The sequence below is a fragment of the Lissotriton helveticus genome, chromosome 4_1, assembly GCF_964261635.1.
Source record: "Lissotriton helveticus chromosome 4_1, aLisHel1.1, whole genome shotgun sequence".
NCBI lineage: Eukaryota > Metazoa > Chordata > Amphibia > Caudata > Salamandridae > Lissotriton > Lissotriton helveticus.
In genome coordinates this window covers 348,033,062-348,059,704 of record NC_136063.1, presented here as the reverse complement: position 1 = coordinate 348,059,704, position 26,643 = coordinate 348,033,062, and the positions used below count along the sequence as shown (strand labels likewise).

At 43.5% G+C, this 26,643-nt stretch overlaps 1 protein-coding gene across 1 annotated transcript in view; it reads right to left on the bottom strand.

Annotated features, from left to right (window-relative positions):
- The window catches only part of CSMD3 (CUB and Sushi multiple domains 3), a 3,006,114-nt gene that overhangs the window by 382,951 nt on the left and 2,596,520 nt on the right, over positions 1-26,643 (bottom strand). The window contains exon 50 of the mRNA XM_078686868.1: positions 14,725-14,913. Coding sequence (XP_078542994.1) covers positions 14,725-14,913 — 189 coding nt within the window. The remainder of the gene's footprint in view (positions 1-14,724; positions 14,914-26,643) is intronic.

The following is a 26,643-nucleotide window of genomic DNA, read 5'->3' as shown; positions in this document are numbered from 1 at the left end:
ATATGGATAATGCGGCAAATTTAATTTAGTGTATATATGTATTTTTCTATTCATGTTTGTAAATTGTCATGTACAATAGTGTAAATATATGAATGTACAGTTGTTCCTGTTTTTGCTAATCAATGTGTGAAAAAAAGTCGTAAAGGAAAAAAAAAATGAATGGTATAAAATAATAATACCTGGTCAAAACTCAATAAACGGTTTTTGACCTACAAAAAATCGTGTTGTGTAAAAAGAAGGGTGATTTAGGCATATTTTGTGTTGTACTTTTAGAAAGTGGGCATTTTTATGTGCTTATGACTTTTTGTGCTTTGCAGCCTGACTCCAATTCAAATCTTGAGTAGAGTGACAGTTGGGTGTGTGCATACTTTCCAGCTGGCCATCACACAGGAAGGGTTGTGTTCAACAGAGTTGCATCTGCATTCATCTGCAAACTGAATGGTCTTCTTGGGCTGGGAGAGTGAGCGGTGTTGACACTTTGCATTTGTATAGGTTGTGTCATGCCCTCACACAAAGGGCTTGGTTATCCCATATTGATGTCTGTAGCAAGAGCTAGAATTAAATGGGGGTGATGTGCACTTCTAAAGTTCTTTTGTAGTTACCTCGACATCAAAGATATTTTGAGTACAAGGTCTATGACCCCATGTTTTTAGACACTGCATGGGACATGTAAACAGACGCTGATGGCTCTACATTCTGCACATTGCCAGGGGGAACTGCTAGGCTGTCAGGAGAAACCACCACTAGGACTTTGCTCTGTTGTGCTGACCTGCTAAGAAGGATTGCCTCTTCGCCTACATAGGACCCTGTTTGCTGGACTGCCTGCACTCCTGCTTTGTTGCCCCCAGTGATTTCCCAGGACTTGGTGGCCTGCATTGTGTGATTGAAAACTTAGCATGTGCTTAGGCTGAAACCACCGCCAACTGCCACGGCCCCACTCCAAGAGGGGACCCAGAGATGCAGAGAGCTTGGCTGAGGGAGGATGAGTGGCCCAGAGCCGTGTCTGTGTCTTCCGCTGTGGTGCTGGCAATGGGGCCCTGATAAGGAAAGTGAGAAGGTCGCTGACACCTCCTGCCTCATAACACCTGGATCCGGGACCCATCACCCATAGAGGTATTGAGGAGCGAGTTGGGTCTGGAAGTGTAGTGAGGCTCCCGCCCTCTCGCGGACAGTTCTGGTGGCCTTACCAAGAGCAGCTCCAGTGTTGCAGGACTTCTCTTGGTGCCACGTGCACCCTAAATGCAGCTACTGTTGTCCCTGAAGGGACACACTATTTCCTGTGGGCAAGTGCATTGATGTGTGCCCCCCAATGTCTTTGCATACTTGGGGGATCACCGGATCTGGTCCCAAAGATGGGGTGAGACCCCGACGTAGTCTCCCGCTTTGTGTATCTAGGGATTTCCCTGAAAACACCATAATCCCCATAGTATGTTATGTTATGTTATGTTAAATCTGCTTCTATAGCGCATGGCTACCCCAGCGACGGGGCATCCCAGCACTTGTGAACATACCAGAGGGCACTACAGCACAGCAGCAAAGAAAAGTTAGATCAAAGAAAACAACCAAGTTTTAATCTGTTTGCGAAATAGCAAATGGCTAGAGGTAGACCGGACTCCTAACGGGATAGAGTTCCAGAGTTTCGGGGCCAGACACCTAAAGGAACGGCCACCAGCTCTGCTCCTTCGAAACTTGATTGTACGGGCAAGAAACAGGTCCGCTGAACGGAGGGCGCGCGTAGGGACGTAGAGGGAACATAGTTCCTGCAAAATCTGGGGGCCTACACCGTGCATGATTTTGTGTGTTAAACATAGGGTTTTAAACTGGATGCGTTGCTTGATCGGCAACCAGTGAAGACGACGGAGAATGGGAGAGGTATGACAGGTTTTTGGAAGTGCACGCAGAATGCGAGCAGCAGCATTCTGGGTTCTCTGTAACCTATTAATCACTGTCAGATTAGACCCAAGAAAAAGAGCGTTACAGTAGTCTCTCGAGCAGGATCCTGAGGGAGACCGTGTCAAAGGCCGCACTCAGATCCAGCAAGACTAGGGCGGATGTTTCACCCTGGTCTTGCACCTCCCTCAGATGTTCCGTAACAGCCAGTAGAGCAGACTCCGTGCTATGGTTAGCACGGAATCCGTTTTGAGACTCATCCAGGATACCATTTGACTCCAAATAGGAGTTCAAGATAGAGTTCACATGGGCCTCCATCACCTTAGTATGATAAGGGAGCAGGGAGATAGGCCTAAAGCTATCTGATCTGGCAGGATCCAGAGAGGGTTTTTTTAGAAGAGGAACAACTTTAGCATGTTTCCAAGATATAGGAATGACGGCTGACTGAAGCGAGTTGTTAATTAAAGCTTGCCCCTCCCGCAAGATGGTATCCTGAAAAGTTCTGAACAGTTCAGGTTTAACGGGATCTTCCGGGGAACCAGACTTCACCTTTTTCGTCAGGAGTTCCATCTCTCTCTGCTCAATAGATGGAAAGAATTGCAGTGAGTAGATGGGATCGTTAGGACCTGTGATGCAACTAGAGTTCACATTAGAGTCATCCAGGTTCAAGGAGTTGTAGATTCCTTTGACTTTGTTAATAAAGAAAGATGCTAGCTCTTCACAGTGTGGATCAGACACCATCAAGTTGCTAGAACCTTCTCGGACCTTAGTCAGGTCTTTTACTAAAGAGAACATGGTTTTGGGGCGATTAGTGCTGGAATTATTAAGATCAGTATAGTATTTGGCTTTAGAGAATTTTATAAGTTTATGATAGGCTTTTGTAGCTGTTCTAAAATTAATTTTTGCCAGGTGGTCATAAGATCGCCTCCAGAGGCGCTCCAGGAGCTTGCATTGCTTTTTTTTTCATTGCTAGCGCCTCGGAGTACCACGGATGGGACTGCACACGTTTAGGCCTTGACCAGTTCATCGGGTAGGAATGCAGGTGTTCTTTTGCCGACAGTTGGGGGACAATTTACCATAAAGATTATAATAGAACTGCAAGGGCAGTGTACCTCTGCGTTCTGTTCAGTGGTGGGTGATATTTGGGGATTTACGGATCTACCTCTACACAATACTGCAGTACCCGCAAAGTATTTATGGTTGTCGTCATGGTGAATCATATGCTTTCTTGCTTTAGCCATTACATGCTGCTTTTTATGCCCTGAATGTATGGATATATGTTGTTTTGAAACGTATACTGTGAGGATACGAATATTATTTCAGGAGTTGCATTTACATGGACAGTGATGGTGTTTTTCACAACATTTTGGTGATGTGTGCAGCATATAAGTCTTTATCATAATGCACTAATTGTGATGTTTTGACAATTGCCTAGTTGGCAAAATGACTATTGGTTTGTGTGGTTTTGGTCCATGTTAACATGCAATACAGAAACATATTTTTTTAATAAAATACTGTGTGGAGTCTCTTTTTGTGATGTGCTTAGTGTGTCACTGGTGTTTTTTCCTCAAACGCTTTACACATGGCCCCTGGAATAAGTCTGACTGCTCTGCCAAGCTACCTAGAGGGTGAGCTGGGGTTATCTTGGGTGTGTAACAACCTTACCCTGACCAGAGGGGTGGCTTCTGCCTGGCTTAGGTGCATACCCTAGCCAAGCAGAAAGCCCATTTCTAACACCTTCACAAAAAAGAACACAAGTACTCATGGCCTTTTCATGCTCAAACGCAAGAACTGTAATAAAGAAGAGACCAGTAGATAAGCACACTCATTGAATGTGCTCACGGTCTGGAACATAATCCCTTTGCATATCAGACTCACTACTTCCTTCATCAGACCTATAAAATAAAAACAAAGATTACGACCTTAACCTTTCTTTGCATAGTATAAAATTCTGAACTACTCTTTTGAAACCACATATAGCTCAGGAGGGTTTACACTTCACTTTCCATTACTCTAAAGTTGTGTTTGAGGTATAATTATAAACACATACATACATATATTCAACAGACCAAATAGGATGATAAGTGGGTGCTGTATTTGCCATAGATGCGTCTAATACGACTTAGAAAACAGACGCTCTTATGGATACAACAAACACTGTCAGTAGTGCACACAATCATGAACATGTATGCCCTGCATAGAATACACCACTACTGCCTTCTTAAGTAAACCAATTCAAGACCCCAGCTCTCCTCCTATCCCATATTTACACCTGCTGGAGTGGCAAATGCTAAGCTACCTGCTCATAGAAGAGACACAGCTGGGCATACATTCCTGAAATGTATCTATCTTTGTAATTCCACCTGACATACATGACTAGAAATAATTTAAACAGTTATGTTAAGAAAACGTGAAATTATTCAAAGGTTACTCAAAGCAAAAGACGTATGAAACTCGGGCAACCATAGGGGCACACTTACAGCAAGGATGTATTGAACTAAAACAAATAGGACAGAAGTACAGAAAAGTTGCCTTCTACTTTTGCCAGAAAAAAAGGCTGCACCGAACCGGAGATGCACAGTAACCCCCACATCAAGAATATATTCATGAGCATCGAGATGTCTAGAAGAACAACCCACCCCACTGCCATAGCTGCAAAATCTCAGCGAGAGCCCCTAGCCTGACATGAAGTATGCCACAGAAATCAGCATCACAACTGCCCACAGGTACTCCCTAATCCACTGCATTATTGTCTGCACCGTGAAAAAGCGGCTTCAAGAAAGATTGAGCCGTTCTCCTCTAGAGGACTTGACAGAAAAGAACGCACTGTGGGAAGCACAGAACATGATATCCCTATGGCCAATGCTCCAAAGCCCTGCATAGCATACAGGATAAGGCAAGCACTATGTGAGTGTAGTTAGGTTGAACAATGCATATACGACGAAGACCATCATACAATTGCCATATCTATAGTTTGTGGTCTGATTGGGAAGGCAACAACATTTTATGCCAAGGGTATTTACTGATAGCTTACTATTCTGATGGATGCCTGGGAAAGGCCATGCACATCTTCGAAGGTTCAGTAACAAAGTGCACACGTTTTTGGTAGTGGAGTTTGACCGCTAGGCTTGGGTGACATTTAAATTACACAGTAATACTTTTAGAAATTTCCGAATTTTACACTATGTGAAATTTTGAAAATGTTGCATTACGCTATTTCATGCAAACTATGTGTAAGGGAGACAGGCTTGCTCAGATAATGTCTTGCTGCAAGACACCTGATGCTTGAAGGAAGCTCCTGGCATGTATCATGGGTGTACCTTTTAGGTTAAATACGTCCTTGTGTGAAAAAGTCATGCAACATACTAGCAAACCATGTTTCATGCTGAACGTATAATAGTTTTAAAATTTGCAAATGTTCCAATAATATTTGCAATATTTCATGGAACAATTATGTAATTTTGCACAGCTCTGAGAAAGACCACATATGTTCTCATTTTGGATTCCTAAATAGCAGCATTATGTATTTTATTTCCTAAATTGAATGCTTTCAATTGCATAATTGATGTAGATCCATAATTATAAGCAGTGACTAAACCATGAAATTAGATATTTGGTAGGCACAGATTTTTAAGTGTGCACACTTTGTAACGATGCCAGCACCTAGAATCTCTACGTCCATCTCATCTAAACGGTTTAGAGGGTGTGGGGCTAGTGCAGTATCGGTGGTGAGCATTGCTTGACTGTAATCCATGCAAATCAATGTATTTCTCCAACTTTTTCAAACTTTGCAGGTGTGCTGCATTGTATAGGAAACATACAATGCTTAAAAAGTTTAACATATGTCTTAGCATACTACTTTTTATTGATATTGTACATTTCCAGTACAAAACTTATGGTAGACATCAATATTGTGCAAACGTGTATGAGTCTTAGGGGTGGCTCCTCCACTAGGATGGAGGAGCGTAGCCCCACTGCTTTCTCGCAGTAAAACATAAAATTAAGCTAATAACTACCATTTTAAGTTTCTCCTCCCCGCACTGGGGGTTTGGTTGTGGGTGGGCGAGGCTGCTGTGCGACCATGGGTGGGCAGGGGAGGAGTGTTATGCCCACTCCTGTGGGCACAATGTCTGTTTGGTCGGCCCTCTGTGCGCACTCTGCCCTTTCTCCATGCAGGCTGCACTGCAACCTACATGAAGAAAATGGCCTCCCCATAAGCACATGGCTGGGCGGCGTCACCACCAATCACAACGCTGCCATTGTAACGTTGTGATTGGCTTAGGGGAGAGGGGGAGGGAGTCTGCCTGTTTCCTGTTCCTGCCAGAGGCAGGAGAAGGAGCTGAGAAAACGTGGGACCCAGCCTGTAGACAGGTGTGTTTTTTTATTAATTATTAAATTTACCCCCACCAACCCTCTCCGAACGACACTCCCCACACTACCCCCTGACCTCCCACCTGCGATTAATGCTGGCCGCGACTGGTGATGTCTGTCCCTAGGCACCCTGAAAAAAACACGAGTGCTGAGGAAGAGAGTGGGAGGGCCATATCTAAGTAGGTTTGGTCCTGTCCTTCTGTCTTTTTGTAATGCAGCTCAGCAACTTGTTTCTGTTCAAAACTTGGCTAGATATCAGTTAATCTCCCCTTTAGCTTAGAAGCTCTGCTGGGCAGACTATGTTTGAGAACTGGAATTTTTTGCCCGAGCTAAAAAAATATCTGAACATATGTCTTTTTAGGAAACGTCCTGTTTAGGTCCCACTTTTAACAACACTGGAGACTGAAAGGCTGCAGATTTCTAGCAAACAGAGGGAGATGGTGGCCAGAGATGTCCTGAACATACCGAATTAGGTTTGAAAGAACCAATCCTGATTCTTAATTACTGCACCATTGGGTTTTTATAAAACTTCCTTTACTCTCTTGAATATTTGCAGCAATATTCAGATCAAGCTGTCTACCAAGTTGGCAAAGCCTGCTACTATACTGACAATAACCCCTGGCCTAAGGATGTTCATTCTTGTGGTTGGATGTTTCGAATCATAGCTACTTCTAATTACTAACTGTCTTTGAACTGCACATTCGCCATGTTTAAGAGTGAGCTACCGACTGAGTGTTGGCTTGACCAACATCTAAATTTGACTTTGCCTTGCCAAGAATTGCATCACTGTAGATCCACTAAAAATGCAGCTACTTTGACTCCTTCCCAAATAGCACCTCTGTGTAGACAAGCCTGATAGTTGGCCCCTCCCATCAGGAAATTTAAAAGCTTGTAAATTGGGATCAGCATTATTTTAGGCAAACTTTAATTGATGTCGGCCTAAGAGGCTACAGAATTAGGTTCTACTCACTGTAACTTGTTCTATCGGAAAAAGTATGCAAGTGAGAAAGCCCAAGCCAATATTTACATAAAACAATTCAATTTAGGTCCTATGATAATCTTTTTGCTTTCTGCTTTGTATATTGCTCAACTCCTTACAAGATTTGCCTCTCTTGCTTTGATGGGTGATTTTACATTTTGTTTTCCATTACGAAGTTTGGACTCCATGAATAACTTGCCTTATTGTTCACTTTTGGCTTGTACAGATATTGTTTTTATCATAACATGGTTTGAGGTTTACGTTACTTGTATCTATTGATGTTTCGCTGTGTTGTTGCTCGTAAGAGCTCATGCATTTTGTCTGATGGTATGGCCTACACATGAAGTTGCAACAGAAAAATCTTAGAAAAGCATGCTTTTTAGACATTGAGTTTCTGGTTGGCAGAGGTCTGCATACTGTCCAAGTAGGAACTTAGTCAGGATAAGGCAGTAACACACTCTAGATTAACCTGTGCTCACCTTCTGATAGAGTAAAGTTTAATGGTGGAAGTCAGTCCATGGCACATGTGATCTTGCAGAAGTTAATATGTTTGTTTATAGCACTTATTTGATGTATTCTCTAACATATAGTGCAACACCCTTTCCATTTCCATTGTACTTTTCTGTGAGGACCTCTCTTGGTAGTATAATGCAATATGCTTTCCATCTCCATTGTAGTCACAGAGCCGTCAGGCTCAACTAAGTGGCAATGTGTAAATATTTGTACACACAACACACAGTGCAAACACCACAAAAGGACTCCACATCATTTTGGAAGAGTAGCCAATATTTATATGAGTAAAACAAGACAATTGGGAAAAACATCCAATAAGTAGAAGTCAAGGTATGATTTTTTTAAAGAACAAACTGTTTTGTAGTGCTTAGAAATGAGTAGCACCAACCGGGGCTCTCTGGTTGGGCCTTGGCCTGCTGAACTGTGCCTTGTATATGTTGATGTTGAGAACGATGCATGGAGCAAAGGAGGCGTTGCAGTGCTTTTGATTTTCGCAGATGGGTGATGCATTTGTGCCGAGCTGCGTAAAGTGGAGGATACGCTGAGAGTCAGGATTTGATGAACATCGGGGCGATGCGCTGTTATCGTACCACTATTCTGCAGGTGAAGCACAATGCAATGCAGTGCCACTGGGCCACGCAAAGTCGAAGGTGTTGTGGGAACAGGGGATGATGCATCTCACCTTCTGCGATGCAGTGTCCTTGGATCATGCATCAGTGGAGATGTGTCGGTTTAGAAGGAAATGAACCTGTTCCGATTGGCACAATGTCACTGATACATGGATTTTCTGAGTAGTAGCACTGAAAGCTCACTCCCAAGGGCCCAGGACGTGATTGGCACTACTTGGCAGAGGAAGGACTCAGAGCAGACAGAGTCCAGATGAGTAGCGGCTCCTCCGCTAAGTCAGAGGAGTGTCCCCCACTGCTTTTTTTACAATGAAACAAAGGGAAAATAAAATGATAATAACTTGTGTTATTATCATTTTATTTTCTCCTACTTCCGCCACTGTGCATGAGTGGGCAGGGCAGGGGAAGAGTGGTAGGCAGAACCCTCCTAAGTTCACAACGACTGCTTGGCCAGCCCTCTCGGCCCGCCTAAACAGTCTTGCGTACTCCACATATTCTCCATGCAGGCTGCATTATAACCTATGTGGAGAACATGTCCAGGCCTCCAGTCAGCGTCCGAGTACTGAAACACATTGCTCAGACCAATCACAATGCTACCAAGGCAGTGTTATTGTTGGCTGACTAGGAGCCTGGGTGTGCTTCCTGTTGAGGCTCAGCGAGGGAGGACTACAGAGGAGAGAGGCGGTGAAGACCCGGCGAGAAGGTACATTTTTTTTTTACCCGCTTCACCTCGCGTCCTCCTCCCTCCTACCCTATTACCTCCAATCCATGTCAGCCACTGCTGGTCCAGGAGCTGGTTGCAGGCTGCACGGTGAAGTCTTTGATATCCCTGAGACTTCAGAAATAGGAGGCAAGCCAACAAGCAATCTGAGATACTGCTGGAATGTAGAGATGCAGGTCTAGTCCTTCTGACTCCCAGGCAAGAGGTAGCAGGCAGCAGGCCAGTGCAGCAAAGCAGTTCAGCAAAGTGGCAGTCCCTCCTGGCAGCAAATAAGTCCTCTTTCATGGTAGAATGTCCTCAGTTCCAGAAGTGCTCTCCTTTGGTGGTCTTTGGTGGAAGAATCCCTATTTCAAAGACAGTTGGGTCTTTGAAATAGGGAGTCTTCAAAGAGATGCAAACTCAGCAAGCGGAGCAGAATTCACCACCCAGATTTAGTTTTAAGTAAAAAGCACATGCACTTTAGCATTGGTTAGCAGTGGTAAAGTGATCAGATTCCTTAAGCCAGCAAAAACAGAGTCAGGAAAAACCGGAGGACAGAAGGCATATATTCATCACTGTAGACTGAACAGATGAAAATTCATGCAAAGGCCATTTCTCACACCAGCACTGAGACCTATCCTACTAGAAGTGAGAGGACACACAACACGTGTGGCAAAAAGGGCTGTGTAGAAGCAAATTACCTACTCACCTGTACATTTATGAGATTTAGTCAATCTGTTCTGCTTAAAAATATGGAATATGACAAATGATGAAAAAGTTATGAATAGTAACTTAACACCATAGAAAATATACCAATGACCTATGAGAATTTCACTATGAATTAGCAAGTTATGCCCATAGACCTTGCAAATGATTCTTGATTCTCTGGAAAAGAAGCAGATGAGTTATTCTTACTATAGCTAGCTTGACTTCTAGAGCAAAGAATATCAGATTACTCACCTTGGCGGGCCTTGCCTAATGATGCTGTTGTTTTGACCATCTTATTGTAGGAATGTAAGGTTCAAGGTGGAGGTGTTTTTGGCCTGGTGGCTGTTGGGTTCAGGAAGACAGAGGGAGTCAAGGGTGCAAACAAAATTTATTTAGTTCTATGATGACAGCATTTGAGCATGCTGAGCCCTTTTCCTAGATGGGTATTGCCACATACCCTCTGACACTTGTTAAGTTTTGTGAACTGGACTTGGTCATAGGATGACACATCTGAAATTAAATATGGATATTGGGATTGTCTATGCTTTTAATACTGGCTTATAGTTTTAAATATATAAATATGTCTATGTTCATGGTTAAAACTATATAACCTTGACTAGGAGATGTCTAGTGCGAGAGTGTTATGTAAGTGGACACCACTAATACCTGTTAACACTTGAAGATTTTTCTTATGGTACAGAATCTATATGGAGTGGTACATGAAATGGAATTGTAGGCCATGAAAAGCTCTTTAGGTCTAGTTTTCAAGCGGAATACCTTGAAGTTCTATGACATCTCAAACTGAAGAAACCCACTGAGAATATGGCTGACTGGGTTGAGGTCTGTGTAGCAGCCGCACAGTGCACAGTCAAAATGACTGTGGAAGCTAGTCCAAAAACGTGGGACGACCACTCAAAAAGAAGCACTCTTCTATGCCTATCGTCCATGAAGGGACAATGTTTGTGAGGTTCAGTACAAGGCTGAAACATAAAGGGATGAAGTGTAGTCTACCCCTTAACTGGGGTTACATTGTAAATATGAGGTGCAAATTTTGTACTTTTTTCTCATGACAAAGGTTCTAGTGTACAGGTTTTGTTTCACCATGCCCAGGTAAGGATGTCCTGGCTGCACTAAGTCATTCAGGAGGTATGCTGGAGAGAACAGAAGTCATAGAAATCATCTAATCTCAACAGAGTCCCTTGTGGGCAATACTCGTTGCATATTATAATGGGAATTGTAGGGTCTTTGTGTTAAACAGCTGAAGTTCTTAGACCATTAAATGGTATAATCAGATTTGTATTACTATAGTTATGATGGTACCTTAAAGGATTCATAAAATTGACATTACACTCGCGCAGTCGCACTTTTGACATTCCGTATTCTGCTATGAAGTCTGTACAATGAAATCTGTATCCGCTATGCCCTTGCATGTTTTGTTTTTTTGAGCGGGGTCCCCTTTTGAGCAAAATGTATTTCATATTTTAGGTAGAATCTTTAAGTGATGCGTAATATTGGCATTATATTTGCACACTTGCACTTTTTGACATCTTGTATGCTGCTATGAATTTTGTACTGTATAAGGAAATCTGTAATGGTTAGATCCCTGCATGTATGTTGCACAGGGTCCCCTCTGTGCAAAATGTATTTTATATTATAAATAGAATCTTAGGGTATTTGTATTATGTAGCTGAAGTTTCTGGAAGAGTTAACGGTACAGTTCGATCGGCACGGTAATATTTAGCAGTGTATTTTGAAGGGATTTGTGAAAATGGTTTTATATTTGCGCACTTGCACTTTCAACTTATTGTATGCTGTACATTTTGTACTCTTCAGTGAAATCTTTAATTGTTAGGTTTTTTTGTACGTATTTTATCTTGCTGTGTTATTATTACTAAGCTCTGGAGATTTGACAACTTGCAATTTGACCTTGCCTCATCACCAAGTCTATAACATGCCACATTCACTCATGCTCTGACTTACAATGTAAACACAGTATAAGATGTTTCTATTTTAATTACATTTCCCACTTCCTTACATGACGACCATTAACTTCCATTTTAACGGTTGCCAATTCTGACTTTCATAGAAAAAGCTACAATCATTTGTTCCTGACTCATTTAGTGGTCCTTTAGTTAATATATTACCCAATGTTTATTCAACCTTGGTTTTGACCTCTCATTATTCATCTTTTCAACCGTACTACGTTCTGAGGTGTTGATTTTTGTGTCTCCCAGTATCTCCCCGAAACAGATTCTTGGGTTTGTCCAGGCTAATCACTTGTAAGCCAAGAAGATTGGTGGAGGCTCAGCAGGGACGTCATATGAAGTATATTATATAACATAGTTAATATATACATATACAATTCTTTAGTTACTCTCCCGCCCCAAAAATTTCATTTGGCAATTAAAGTTTTTGAAAATAGAAGCCAAGAATAGAAAAGAAAGGAAAAATTAAATGTTATACATGAAATTAAAAAATATGCCTTGGCACTGGAGTCATAAAAATATTAAAGCGGAACAAATGTGAGAGCTAATATGTTGCTGTGCCATAAAAAAAGTCACTCATGACTGCTGATAAGGAATACCCAGGTGATAGCAGCTGCTAACCCTGTCTTGCCTTTTTGCACACCTGTCACCTGCCTTGCTACCCATGTCCTCAGGAGACTCAAAGGAAGCACCAAAACAACCAGGCAAATAAGTCCCTTCTTACTGGTGGTTACAGTCCTTAGACTTCCCTCACCATTTAGTGGCAATTCTTAGGTTTGGTGGTGGTCTTAGTGTGGGACATGGTAGCAACACTGGCAAAGGTTGCTTAATGTTATATTAACCAACTCTTATTTGTTTCAGAATTCCAGATGCACTGCTAACATTACACTTCAGGGAAGGGGCAGATCAGAAACTTGTCAGCATGGGACATTATTTTCCAATGCCTGAATAGGGTATTTGCAAAGAAGTCATAGTTGGTTCTAAAAAGCTTGTCAGCATGGGACATTATTTTCCAATGCCTGATTAGGGTATTTGCAAAGAAGTCATAGGTGGTTCTAAGTGCTGCATATTTAGGTGAACAATCGAGGTGTGTCAAGTTGTATTGCGTGTGCCAAGTTCTGTATAGATCTCAATTGCAGGGCTAGCCATAATTCTTGTTTTCTGCTCCTTATAGATTTAGACCCTGGCATAATCTTTCTCTGCAAACTGTTTAGATCTCTTTATTTCAGTCATTTTTATTTAATTCTCTTTATTTGGGAAACAACATTAAAAGGAACGTGTTCTTGGATTATGGAACTTATTGGGAGCATACAGCGTAATGGCATGACTGCCAAAACTACAACCACCAGGCTTCATGATACCAATAACATTGGCAAAATACATTGTCAACCCCGGCCTCTAAGTAGCAGTATTAAACAACCACATTGTGGACGTAGGCAATCAACAGTTGCAATCTCACATGAAGGTATTAGCATGAGGTAGGACAAGTGAGCTGTGAACTTACGTTCTCTAATCAGTGAGATCCCCAAGCACTTTCTCATCCATTATAGTGTTACTCATATGTAAGGCTTAGGTTTTTTCCAATACAACATTCTTCCGCCCTTCTTCTAACGTTTCCTTCTGCCTACAGATCCAACTAAGGTTACTCATCATTTCACTATAAAACATGCTAACGGCTTCAGCTTCTTTCTAATCTTGCCCTACTCTGAGGCACGGGATATTCTCCACAGTTTGTTCAAAGTTACCAAACCCAGGGGCATATTATCAAGCCGGGGCGATAGAATTATCGCCGCTTCATCGGCCGAAAACGGCCGATAAAGCGGCTATAATGGACTTCATAATATGCTCTATGGAATTCCAATCAAAGCCCATGTTAGATGTGAAGACATCTAACATGGGCTTCGATTGGAATTCCATAGAGCATATTATCAAGTCCATTATAGCCGCTTTATCGGCCGTTTTCGGCCGATGAAGCGGCGATAATTGTATCGCCCCGGCTTGATAATATGCCCCTGTGTTTGGTATATTATCAAGCCCATTATCGCCGCTTTATCAGCAGTTTCCTGCCGATAAAAGCGGCGATAATGTAACGCCCTTACTTGATAATATGCCCCTTGATTCTCCCAGGGTATTGCTAAAGCAGGAGGAAACAAAGTGTTTTGCGAGCACTACATATTAAACAGTCGGGATTGTAGCCAGAACAACCCCATGCATCATACCCGAGGTCAATATTTTATCCCAGTGGTAGTTGGCACTTAAAATCGATGTGCAATTTACTCTCAAGCTACATGTAAAACCATCTCCCTTGTGGAACTGAATTTAAGTATACCCTAGTGCTCTTTTTCTTGAAAAAACTGAAAAGGCACATGAAATTCCCGATTTTCATGTCAAATCCACATAAGAAAATGTTAACGACCTATGTGGAGTATCTGCAAAATTTCTGAGAATTATGGAAAGTTTTCAAAAGCAAACATTAGCTGCTTTGCAGGTCCCGCTCAGCATCGGACAGGAGCAAGACAAGAGAACAGGGCCGCCATTGTGGGTGAATTTAAAGGACCCTATTTGTTGGGTGATGGTCTTCTGAAGGCCTGAGAGACAGTCATTCTCGATTATAGGTATTGCAATAATCACCAAATCCTGAATCAATTAAGATAAAACAAACATTTCCTCACAGAGGGTACTTCAACAACTTTAAAGCATTCTTTTAAAAATATATCACGTACTGCCTTTTGATATGATATATCAAAACTGTCCAAGTGTTTTCCTTTAAGGTATATATATATATATATATATATATATATATATATATATTGCAGCTCGACTGGGTGTCACATTCGAATGCTGTTTCATTCTTTTTCGAAAACTGATGAAAATGTGTATTTTAAATATTAACTGAGCAAGCACTCTGTGTTTCTGTTTCTCTTGTACTTCTTGCACCGCAAGATATGTTACCTTGACAAGCTGGGACTGGAGCATCCCACGCATAGTACCCATAGGGAAACTTCCTGCAGACCGCGCTGCCTTTTCCAATCAGTCGAAAGCCTCGATCACAAGCCCAGCGCACCATGCTGTTGAGGTGGCCACCAGTTTGGCTGATGATGAAGCCGTGAGGCGGTGATTCTGGAGTACTGCAGTAGAGAGCTAACAAAAACAGACAAGGAAAATTTCTACATGTCACTAACTGAAAGCAAAGGCAAGAAAGTCAAAACAGCAGTACAACCTTATTGGCACAGTAAAAAATCTTGAAATGCCAGATTGCTTCAATATTAAAAATATATTTTGTAACCTAATGAACATTTACTATATTCATAGCATAACTCATTCCAAAATAAACGTATGTGACCATGGACAAATGGGTTCATTTGTAAAGATTTGCAAAGTTTGCAACTCTAAATGTTTGCACTCATCTCAATTCAATGCAAAACGAGACATAAATCAAAGTAATTGCACAGTAGTGTTTAGTGGAGAAGTAAAGTAACGAGCAAGAATCCCAGAATCCGATAGCCACCCAGGATGTAAATAGGAGCCTAGAGCTCATCGGGCCTACCACAGACTATGAGTGTTGGTAGAGCCAGCTAGACAACAAGCCAACTGCACTTTCACAACATCTCATCGACATTTTCTAAGGTTAAATATCCGATAGTAGGGATGTGGGGGTTGCAGAGGATCATTGGATGTTTGTGGACGAATGTATGACGTTACAACGCATACATTTACAATGCATGCCTTTACAACACGGTTTTTACATCACAACATCCTTTACAATGCATTTGTTTACATTGCATGCCATTACATCGCATTTTCAGAAACTACCTTTACAACGCATTCCAGACATCACATTATACCTTTACAACGCATATCATTACAATACATACCATTACATCGCATTTAAGGTAAGTGTTGGATAGTATAGGGGTAATAATTACTATTCTAACTATAGTGAGTGCAACAGTAGGGTAACTGTTGGATAGTGTAGGGGTAACAATTACTATTCTAACTCCAGTGAGTGCAACAGTAGGGTACGTGTTGAATAGTGTAAGTGTACTATGCATTGTAATGGTATACATTGTTATGACTTGCGATGTAATGCCTGCGTTGTAGTGACACGTGTTGTAATGGCATGCGTTGTAGTGACATGCAATGTAATGGCTGCGTTGTAATGACATGCTATGTAAAGGATGTTGGGATGTAATGACTGCATTGTAAAGGTTGATTCCCTTTGTGGACAACAATAGTCATTGAGGATGATTCTTCGACATCCCTCCTCTGGACTTCAAGTTACAGAGGGAGACAGGTCGACAACTCCCCTCAGTACAACGAGACCTCACAACATGACTACTCTTTTGTCTGCCACCAGCCAGTACTTAGACATACAGGACCACTGGGGGCTGCTCCCTTAACTTACAAGGCAGGAAGTTGAATTTAGGGTCTTCCCCTCAGGTCTCATTCACAAGTGATGTGGAATATTAAAGGATCCCAAAGGTATCGTTAAGAATAACCTACCTGTATTCCCATATTAAATATGTTTAGAATCTTCGTATCTTGAGACACTTGCTTTTTACATTGTAAACTAACACCAATCAAATGTTTACTTCTAAAGGTTACTTCTGTGCGCTGAAGTATAGAGAAACAGATTACCTGTACATGTCCATTTGTTATTTTTTTTAAAAAGCCAATGAGAAAACTAAAAGTTAAAGACAATTATTTGCCGACAACTTTGCTCTATAAAGACATCTACCAGAGGGCTGGCATTCTTGGGGGTTTGTGTGTGTGTGTACAGAACGCGAATAAAATGCTAATGTGGTAAACACTTTGAAATTATGTTTTATGACAGTTCTCCTTTTGATATTAACATTGCCCACAGTAATTTAAAGCCATTCTTATAAAAATGCGTGTTCCAAACTTCAGGCTCGGCAAACACTGCAATCCACTGTGGCCTGCCACAACACATTTGAATCATGTCTTTCCTATACGCACTTCTTGACTCGTTTCAGTGTTGGGAAAGTCTCTGGAGAAACACTGACTACAGAGAACAGTGAGGAGATTTTAGTCACCAGGGAAACCAGTTCTCTGTCAGCAATCACATCTGCCTCGCGCCCTCCTGGCACTCTGAGTGCCATAATAAAGATAACATGCTGAAGACAGATGAGTCTCATAAATATACAAAGTAAACAAATAAAAATACATGGAGAATCGGTGTGTTTATTGCAATTAAACATTTTAACAAGGAGCAACTGTGATTTAAATTAACTGCTCCTCAAATCTGCGAGATAAAAATACATTTCATAGCATGATACAATTTTAATTGCGAGCCATCTGTAAAATTCACAGAGACTTTTATGCCACTACATTGTTGACAATTTTACAAAAGTATGTATTGAATTAAACATCTGCTCTATCAGATAACTATGGAGGTCCCCTATGAGTCAACATTTGAGTTCAGTATCTTGATGACAGGGGTTGTCTGTGGCATTCTGTATTAAATCAGGCTTGCTTGTGACTCAAGGCAGGCAGGTGGAAATGGAACCAATTGGTGGAACTGGACCCAATTGATGGAACTAGACTTAATTGTAGGAACTGGGGTCCTTTGCCATTGGTGTCACCCAACCTCCGTAACGTAGAAGTCCCCCAACTGGGCAGCAGGTGCACATTTGTATCACTTAACTCTGAGGGCTGCGAGGTAGGGCAGTCCAAGGCTGACTCAAGAACCCAAAATAAAACCCTTAATAAATCGTTGTTCAGTCAGTATTTTACTTATAAAAAGATAAAGTACTTCAATATACACACTTTTAAAATGCTACAGGCAAATAAGAAAATGTATACAAAAGGGCAGGTGAAAATGGCTGTGGTAGTACTTATTACAAAGTAGACTTGTAGATTTGGATGAATAAGTATTTATTTAAGTTACATGGAGCAACCCCATGGCATGTCTGCATCTGCATCAACTGTCTTTATCCTCTGAGCAGCTCCTCCAAATAGGTAACCATCACTAGGTAACATCGACAATATGGATGCTGGGATACAACAGTACTCTCAAATGCGCACACACTAAACAAAGGTCCCACAGGTCGGGGAATATCCTGATTATGATGTTCATCCATTGTTGTCGAGGAAGACCTCAGCATCTAATATGTTGGTTGACCAGGCTCTGTGCCTCCGCAGATGACTTAGTAGTCCGATTCAGGCATGAATTGTCCTGTCACAAGTTGGGCAGACGTGGTGATGTGCAGGCAGTTCTGAACGTGTGCAGCTCATGCTTTCTTTGAGCCTCAGCAGAGTGCCGGGATTCAGAGGTTTAGCAGCCTTTGTGAATGTTCCTGCACCAAGCTGAATGGTTCAGTGCAAGGGTTCCCCAGGTGGTGGTGTTGATCTTGAGGGACATCAGGGAGGCCTTCACCTTGTCCTTGAACAGCATTTTTTTGTCCTTCATGGGATCACTTTCCCTGTGTGAGTTCTTCGTAGAGGTGCTGTTTGGGGATGCGGTCATGTGACATTCTGACAACATGTGCAGCCCATCTGGTCTGGACTTTCATCATCAGTGCATGAATTGGTAGCAGACTGGCTCTGGAAAGAACTTCAGTATCCAGCACTTTGTCCTGCCATCTGATCCTTAGAAGCTTGCGCAGACAGGACATGTGGAAGTTAATGAGCCATTGTGCATGACTCTGGTAGACAGTCCACGTATCACAGGGGTGTAGCAGAGTTGCAAGCAGAGGAGAAGTGTGGCTCACTGGTTAGAGGAGGCAGACCTGGAAGCAGAGGTCAGCCCGGGACCAGGGTTCAATTCCCGGCTCGGCGGGGTCTTGAGTCCTAAAATGTCCATGGACTCGACAATTCTCGCTCCGGTGCCTACTCGATTCACGGGTTCACACTCTGCGACTCTGGGCAATAGCTTGCTTAATCTCCACAACGGCCCCTTGCGGTGGGATGCCTGGCTTTCACCTTGCGGATACCCTGCTGGGGTTATCTCACAGGGGAATACCAGGACGGGTTCCCTAAGCAAGCGCTTAGAAACCGCTTGGTGATTTGTGCTATATAAATTCCTGTACATTTACATTTACATTTACAAGCACCGCTGCTCCGTAGATCTTCAGCTTCAATGGCAGGCAGATCCCTCGACCCTCTCAAACTCTGGCTTTTGCATTTATGCAGTCTACTTCAGCATCGATTGACAGTGCTCAGGAAAGGGTACGTTTCAGGTGTGGGAAGTGGCCACCTGCCTGCAGTCTCTGCCTATTTACAGTGATGGATGTTTTTGTGCAGGGGCGTAGGAAGCTGGCTCGCTCATAACCCCAGTCAGTGCATTTCTGGCTCTGTACAATCATTCCGAGCACAATCCTCGACAAAGAGAAAATCTCACAGGACAGTTTCCTTCACCTTGGTGACGGCAAGCAGTCACATCAAATTAAAGAGTTTTCCGTCCTTTATATACTTTAGGCCTAGTCCCCCAGGGCAATGCTGGAAGGCATCAGTCAGAGTGGCCGAAAATATCTTGCTGAACCGCATGGGTGCCAGAACACACACTTGTTTGATGATGTTGGTGACTGGAAAAGCCTTAGATGTTTCACCATCATCCAGGACAGGAGCCATTATACCGTCATGAGGTTGCCATACCATTAGTATGAATCTGTCCAGACAGATGAATTTCAACATGATCCTCCACAGTCCCTGGTGACTGACAGAGTCAAACACATTTGTGAGGTTCACAAAAGTTGTGTAGAGTTTGCGATTCTGCTCTTGACACTTCTCCTGAAGTTGACACGCAGTGAAGATTATGTCAATGGTCTCATGTCCCTGGAAGCGGCACTGCATTTCTGGCAGTTAGCCCTGCTCCAGGAGGGTGAGCAGATGGTTCAGCAGAACTCATGAAAGAACTTTCCCCGCTGTTGAGAGCAGAGAGATTTCATGGTGACTGTTGCATACTTGGTGATTGCCCTTCCTCTTAAAGAGGTTGTTGGACTTGGCCTTGTTAACTAAAGTTCACTTAAACTTTTTGCTTTTCCCCTAGTCCGTATTCCTGACAGATTGTTGTGAAGTTAGATGCTGTAGGTATTTGCCACTGCTAATCAGTGTACAAGTACAGATGTTCCCTGTATACATTGTGATGGGGTTTTGTTGTCTCTGATTGGTATGTTTGCCTTACTTGCAAGATCCCTAAGTGATGTGTGTGCCAGAGATGTGTGTGCCAGAGCTAGTACTAAAGAAATGTGCAGAGAGGGAACACAGGTCTTCAATGTAGGGCCTGCGCGCATTAAACTAAATTAGCATGTTGTCCTGACAAGTGCTACCACTTGTCAGGCCTTACTTTCCATTTTGTGTACACATGGGGCACCACTGTAGGACGTCCTGTGTAACCCCTAGGCAGGGTGCAGGGTGGGTAAAAGTCAGGACCTGTGCCAATGTGGGTGCTAGGCCCTGACAGTGGAAAATATTCCTTGGTGAAAGGCCATCCTGCCCATCGGACAGAATGGGGGAGGCTGGGTGCAGTATTGTTAGCCTAGTTTCCCAAGAATTGGAAATGGAACAGTGAAGTTTGGTATGTCTGAACTCACAGCTTCGTAACGCATCTTTTTGGGTACATGGTTCTGACACTGTGTGTCCAGAAACTGCTGTTTGAGAAAATGGCTGAGTTTGTGCTTTAGACCTTTTTGTGTGTCTCAGCAGAATGTGAATTGCCTGCATGGATCTGGGAGAGGTGAGAAAGGCTGAGGGATGTCGTGCACCAGGGGAGGGTTGGGGACGGCGCCAGGCTGCCGTACACCTGGAGCGGGAGAAGGAGAGACTTTGCGAGGTGAAGAGACCTGGTTCAGAGCCATAACACAATAGACCCTTCTGCCACTGAGTGATTAAAGGTCCAGGTCCCCAGTAGCAAAGGGAGGATGGTGACACTGGGGGGAGATATGCTAGACTGATTTAGGGAAGGGTTAGGGTCCCCTGAGCACAAGGAAACTTCAAAGAAAAAGACAAAGAGGGGTATAACTGGAAGACTTGCAAGCCCAAAACTTTGTTTTTTGTTATGTAGACAATATCGTTGAGAATGGTATCGGTATTGTTCAGAGAAGTGCGGGGAGTGCTTAGAAGATGCTGTGGACTGGTCGATTCTCTGGCGGCTTTTACCTGTCCGCGATCAGGAAGAAAACCTCTGTCTCAGGAAGAGTTGCTGAATAGGGTGCGGAGGACACTTTACCATTGCTTCGTGATCTGGGGCTTGTGGGCAGTTTGTAGCTCTTGACGGAGGAGAGACTAAAGGGGTCATGCCCCCCTTCTTCCTTAGCAGTACTTTGGTGTATGCTGCGTCCTGTACCCCAAGGGCCCGATGTGAGCTGGCTCCCTGTTCAGAAACACAGGAACATAAAAGTTTCCAGGAAGCCTCAAGGGGCGCAGTGGTGGGACTGTGTTGTGGCAGCCTGAGACCACCGAAGGGGTGCCTAAGGTGATCGTGGGCACCCGGAGAGAATCAAGACTCTGACGCGCAGGATGCGTGTCGTTGTGTGGCTACAGGTGTTGGAGTGCCTGTGGATTGTGGACATCGTGGAAGAGAGCCAAGATTCAGGACGCGCAGAGGGTACGTGTCGCAGTGCAGTCCGGGCACTAGTTAAGAGTGCTGGGACATCGTGGGCACTAAGAAAGAGTGAGTCTCCGACACGCGGGTCAGCGAATGGTGGTGCAGTCAGGGCACTAGTGGAGAGCGCCTGATACCTCATGTGCACCTGAAGGAGAGGTGAGACTGAGACGTGCAGTGTGCGTGTCGTGGTGCGACTCGGGTGTTAGTGGAGAGCGAGGGAAGACTGTGTGCACCAGGAGAGGGAGTGTGTTTCGGATGCGCCGGGGGTGAGTGTCGAAGGTGCCACCGGAGGTGCTGGTAAGGAGTACTGGGAAGCGGTGAGCACCAAGGAGCGAAGAAATCCTAACTGCGCTGGAGAGTAGGGCCAAGTGATCGGGCTCTTGAAGGCAACGAGAGCTAGCACCAGCATTGTGTGGAAAGGTTCATGGGAAGAGTTTGTGCTGAACGTTGGCGGCCCGGACCGGCAGCCCCGCAGGAGCTGAACTACCGGCCCGAGTGCGCCTTGCCCTTGGTGACAAGGTTCTGGAGTGAGGCCAAGCCACTGTGGCATCGTTAAGTAGAGCAGTATTCCTTGTATTTTGCAACGTGTGTGAATCTAGTGATACGTCGTACCTAACCTGTTGAGAACGGTTAAAAGTCAGCGTAACTGTTGGTTGGAAGCGGTGGTTGGGGATTAGGACCGCCCAACCCACCGGGAACAATATTACCCATTGTATATATGTTGGAGCTGTATCGTGTGGTCATTTCGTATATCTTTTTATATAAAGTGTACTCCTTTTATACAAACTCGTGTGGAGTCCATTTGTGTTGACATCATTGGGATTGCTGTGGGCGTGGTTGCACATACTGAACACTCGTGCCTTGGAGATAAGCCTGGCTGCTCGTGTCAATCTGCCTAACGTGGGAGCGCGGGGTCCGGGTCGCACACTTGACAACAACGGTGCACGAGGGAAATCCGGCTTCTAACAGAGGTATATGATAGACACTTCTCTCAGTTCCTGTGGAATGGAGCGATGCTTCCAGAAGGACTGAAACAGCTTGTTTACATTGCAGCACAGGATCACCAACTTTGTAACCTTCTGCTGGTATAGCATTTGACCCTGGAGATTTATCACTTCATAGCTAAGGGCATAAAAGTGAACCCCAAAAAGCTTGTCTAAGAACACTCCTGTACTAGTGGAGCATCAATAGAGGGACTGCCATGCTGTCTGAAGAACCTGAATAAAGATTGGACCTGCTTGCCTCAGGACACCTGAAGTGACAACAAGCTCAGTTGGCTGACATCCTGTATGAATTACAGGAACACAACAAGCTTTCAGAGTCCATTCTCACTGCAACTGCCATTGTTGACAAGTTCCTACTGGACCTTTCCTGGACACTGCTACTGGCCTCTGCTTCAGGCAGTCCTACCCCCCCCCCCACACACACATTGTGCCCCCAAGGTCCTGGACCCTTGGTTGGTATTAGAGTGTCGTCCTCCTTTGTCTAAATTTCAAGGGCGGAAAATTGAACATTTTTGCCAACTTTTCTGCCTGGAAAACCGACAGAGGATGATATTGCTGTCGAAACCACAGCCGTGGAATGGCCAGCTAGCCTCAGCTTGCTGGGTTGGCCTGCTGAAGTACATCCTACTTCCATAAAAATGTCTAAGTTCAATGGTAATCTTTCTACCAGGGACAAACCTGGCTCCATATCCGACCTGCGCTCCATCGTGGTCAGCACTAACTTTTGGCTTTGATCTGGTCTAGCATGACCAGATAACCATGGCTGGTGCTTTGTGGCACTGTTTTTAATTCAACCTTTAAAAATTCATATCTCCGGTTCTGCTAACAGGAGTTTTGTCATTTTGGTGTCATTATATTCATTAAAATTTTCCCTATCATTCTAAATTAAGATTTTTCTTGGGTTGTGATTTTACTTCATTGCTGTTTGAGTACTGTGTAATTGCTATGCACATTAACTCTAAATTAAGCCAGACTGCTTTGTGCCAAGCTACCAGAGAGTTAATGTCAGGTTAAATAGGGACTTTTAGTGTTTTTTCCCGACAAGGATAGCGATTATTATTTGAGGTGGGTTCTCACCCCCCCCCCCAACTAATACTGCAATTTTTTACAGTCACCATAATGATACAATCCAAAATATATACTCAAACACAATGCAAATCAATATTCAAAACTTTAAAGATGATGCCATCTATCCAACACAAGAAAACACATGCAATGCTTTACTGTTAACAAAGCATGCAAATAAATATTTCAATATCTAAAGTAATGCAGTGCTAGAGTATTTCTTTTATCCTCAACCGGGCTGCATGGCAACCCCAAGACCAGGTAAGAAACATCCATGCACTCCAGAGCTTCTGAACAACCCTCTCATCTCCAGCAATGCTCAAACATAGAGAAAACAACAGGTTAGTGCTATGGTATATTCTAAGACACGTTTAGCATGTGAGTTGAAACGCCATAAGGCAAATCCCATGAAAAAATATTCATGCCTCATATCTGTAAATAAGGGGCTGATATAGACTTGAAATTTAGAGTTAAGAGATAATGTGGGTTCGCGCTCCAGAACAGTACAGCCAGGCGCAGTGTGGCAAGTGAATAAAGCCGGATCTGACCTCTAAGTGTAGAGCTGTACTAAATGAAGAAATGGTAGGAAGGTGTGGTCAGTGACCCAGGGAGTAACACTGGACACAAACTGGAATTTGCAGGGCCAAGTGTGGCCTCTCAAGATGCAGAGCAAATGCCTGAGGGCCGAAGTTCAACACTGCACCCAATATACCTCATTGAAGTTCAATCTATGTGTAGCCAGACTCCAGTTTCATGAGGGTACTCGCCCTTTTGAGCCTTGATGATGTTCTCCGTGAGAGAATGAAACACGTTAGCTGAGTTTAATGCTTCTATATCGTGAGAAATAAGCAATTCTAAATAAAGACTTTCTTTGAAAATCTAATACCCATCGCTGGACTTCATTACCAGGCGCATGCCCACCCCTTGCTTCATATAGGATCTGAACCACAGAGGCGTCACCTGAGGGCTGATTCCCGGGTTTGTTGCGCTGGACCTTTACTATATTTGAAACTAGCGTGAGGTGTAGAAGCATTAGTCCGCTGGCATTTTCTCTCAGAGGACCTCCACACCCTGTACTACTTCTTTAAGAAGTACAAGTTCATGATGCTCATTCTAGCCCAAGTTTGTTGTGCCTTCTATCTAGGCAACTGGATGGTGGTGCTCATTTCCACATTCCCATTTTGCAGTCTCAAATATGCTACCTGTGATTCCAAATGGGCCACAAACATGTGCACTTCTCTGTACTCCCCTTCAGCCTTACCAGCAGTCCTATGGTGTTCACAAAATTGATGGTGGTGGTAGTTGCTCATCTTCAGAGGTCAAGAATACCAGATGACTGGTTACTGAAGGCAGGTTTGCCTCAAATAGTCATAAACCACCTCCAGACAATGACCAACCTGGTGAGATCTCTTGCATTTTCCTGCAACATGTCAAAGTCATACCAAACTCCTTCACAGAGGCCATCCTGCTGTTTCAAGCCTTCCCTCCACCTCAATGAGTCTCGGGCATTCAAACTATGATCCCTATGATTTAACCCTTGATCGTGTCTCAGTGAGAGCAGTTTTGAGGCTTTTTGACCTCATGGCCTCCTGGATCCTGCAGTTATACCATGCCAGGTGGGAAAGTAGTGGACTAGCAGTGAGATCTGAAGCCAAGGGAACCTTTCACATTCCATGTGGGTATTGGAATAGGCTGTGAAAGATTTTCAGTGGTGTTTGTTGGGCCGCAATTGGATCAGCGCTAAAGTCATTTCTCTTCTCAACCCAGAACTAACAGTAATGATGGATGCATCATTTCCGTGTTGAGGCAGTCATCTGGGAGAGGTGTAGATCAGATGACTCTAATCCTCAGCCGAAGACCGCCTTCACATCAACTTGTTGGAGTTGTGGGCAATCCGTTTGGCGCTAAAAGCCTTCCTCCTATCCATCAATAGAACACTGGTTCCGGTTCTTACAAACAGCCCCACAGCTATGTGGTCCTACAACAAACAAAGCAGGTTAGCGGTCATGGAACCTGGGCCAGGAGGCTCTGTGCCTTTGGAACTGGCTGATTCATCAGGGAATACCCTGCTTGTACAACACATTTAAACGCCAGGGTATAGAACCTCACTTGCTGTTGCCTAGCGGATCACAAATGGAAGCTATACTCACAGGTGGTAAAGGGCATCTTCCAAGAATAGGAGAAACCGGATTATTCTTTTTCCTCTGTCAAGAACATGCAGTTCCCAGAAATGTATGCATTGGAGTTTCCAAGACAGTTCTCTCTTAGAGACACCTTTTCTCTGATTTGGAGCATGGGACTCCAATCTGCTTTCTCACCGTGACCTCTCCAGCTTAAATTTCTGAAGAAGATCAGGAAGTACTGGGCTCTAGTCATCTTAGCGGCTCTGGATTGGGCCAGGAGAGTGTGGTCCACAGAAATTCCGGCCATGAACATCAGTCCTCTGATTCAGCTGCCGCTTCAGGAGGACTTCCTGACAACAGTGCAGGGTACTTTAGCTGAGCCTGTGCAACTTATACCTCCATACTTGGAGATTGAATGGCGACAGTTGAATGCCTCTGGTCTCCCTTCTGAAGTCTTGAATATGATTTTGGATGCCAGGCATTCTTCTACATAGACTATCAATGCAGGACACTGGTAGAAATGTGTGGTTTGTAGTTCTTCTCAACAACACATCCAACCCTTGTATGCCCGGTAATTTGCTCCATGTACTTTAGACCAGCAAGGCATTGCTGTGGCAACAGTTAAAGGTTATTTATTAGATTGATTAGCTTTTCTACAGTTGCCTGATGAGCCATATTTATTTAACTCACCAGTTGTGACTAGTCTTTCTAAAATGATGGTCCATATGTTCCTGCCAAAACCCTTTGTGATGCCCTGATGGGACCTCAATCTGGTTTTAAGTTTCTAGATGTGCAATCCATTTGAACCAATACACAGTTGTCTTCTAAGGTTGCTCACCTTAAAAAACTGTCTCTCTCATAGCAAACACATCAGCAAGCACTTTCTGTACATCCACCATCCACCATCATCTTCCTAGACAAATAGGTGCTAATTACTAAGGCAACATTTCTGTCAAACCCTGCGATGTCTTTCCACACTGATCAACCCATTACTCTATTTATGTTATTTGCTCTTCCTCATCTGGTCAAGCAGAAAAAGAGACGCCATGTGCCTAGACATGACAAGAGCTTCCATTGTACATCTATGGTACTAAAGATCAACTAGTAGATGATC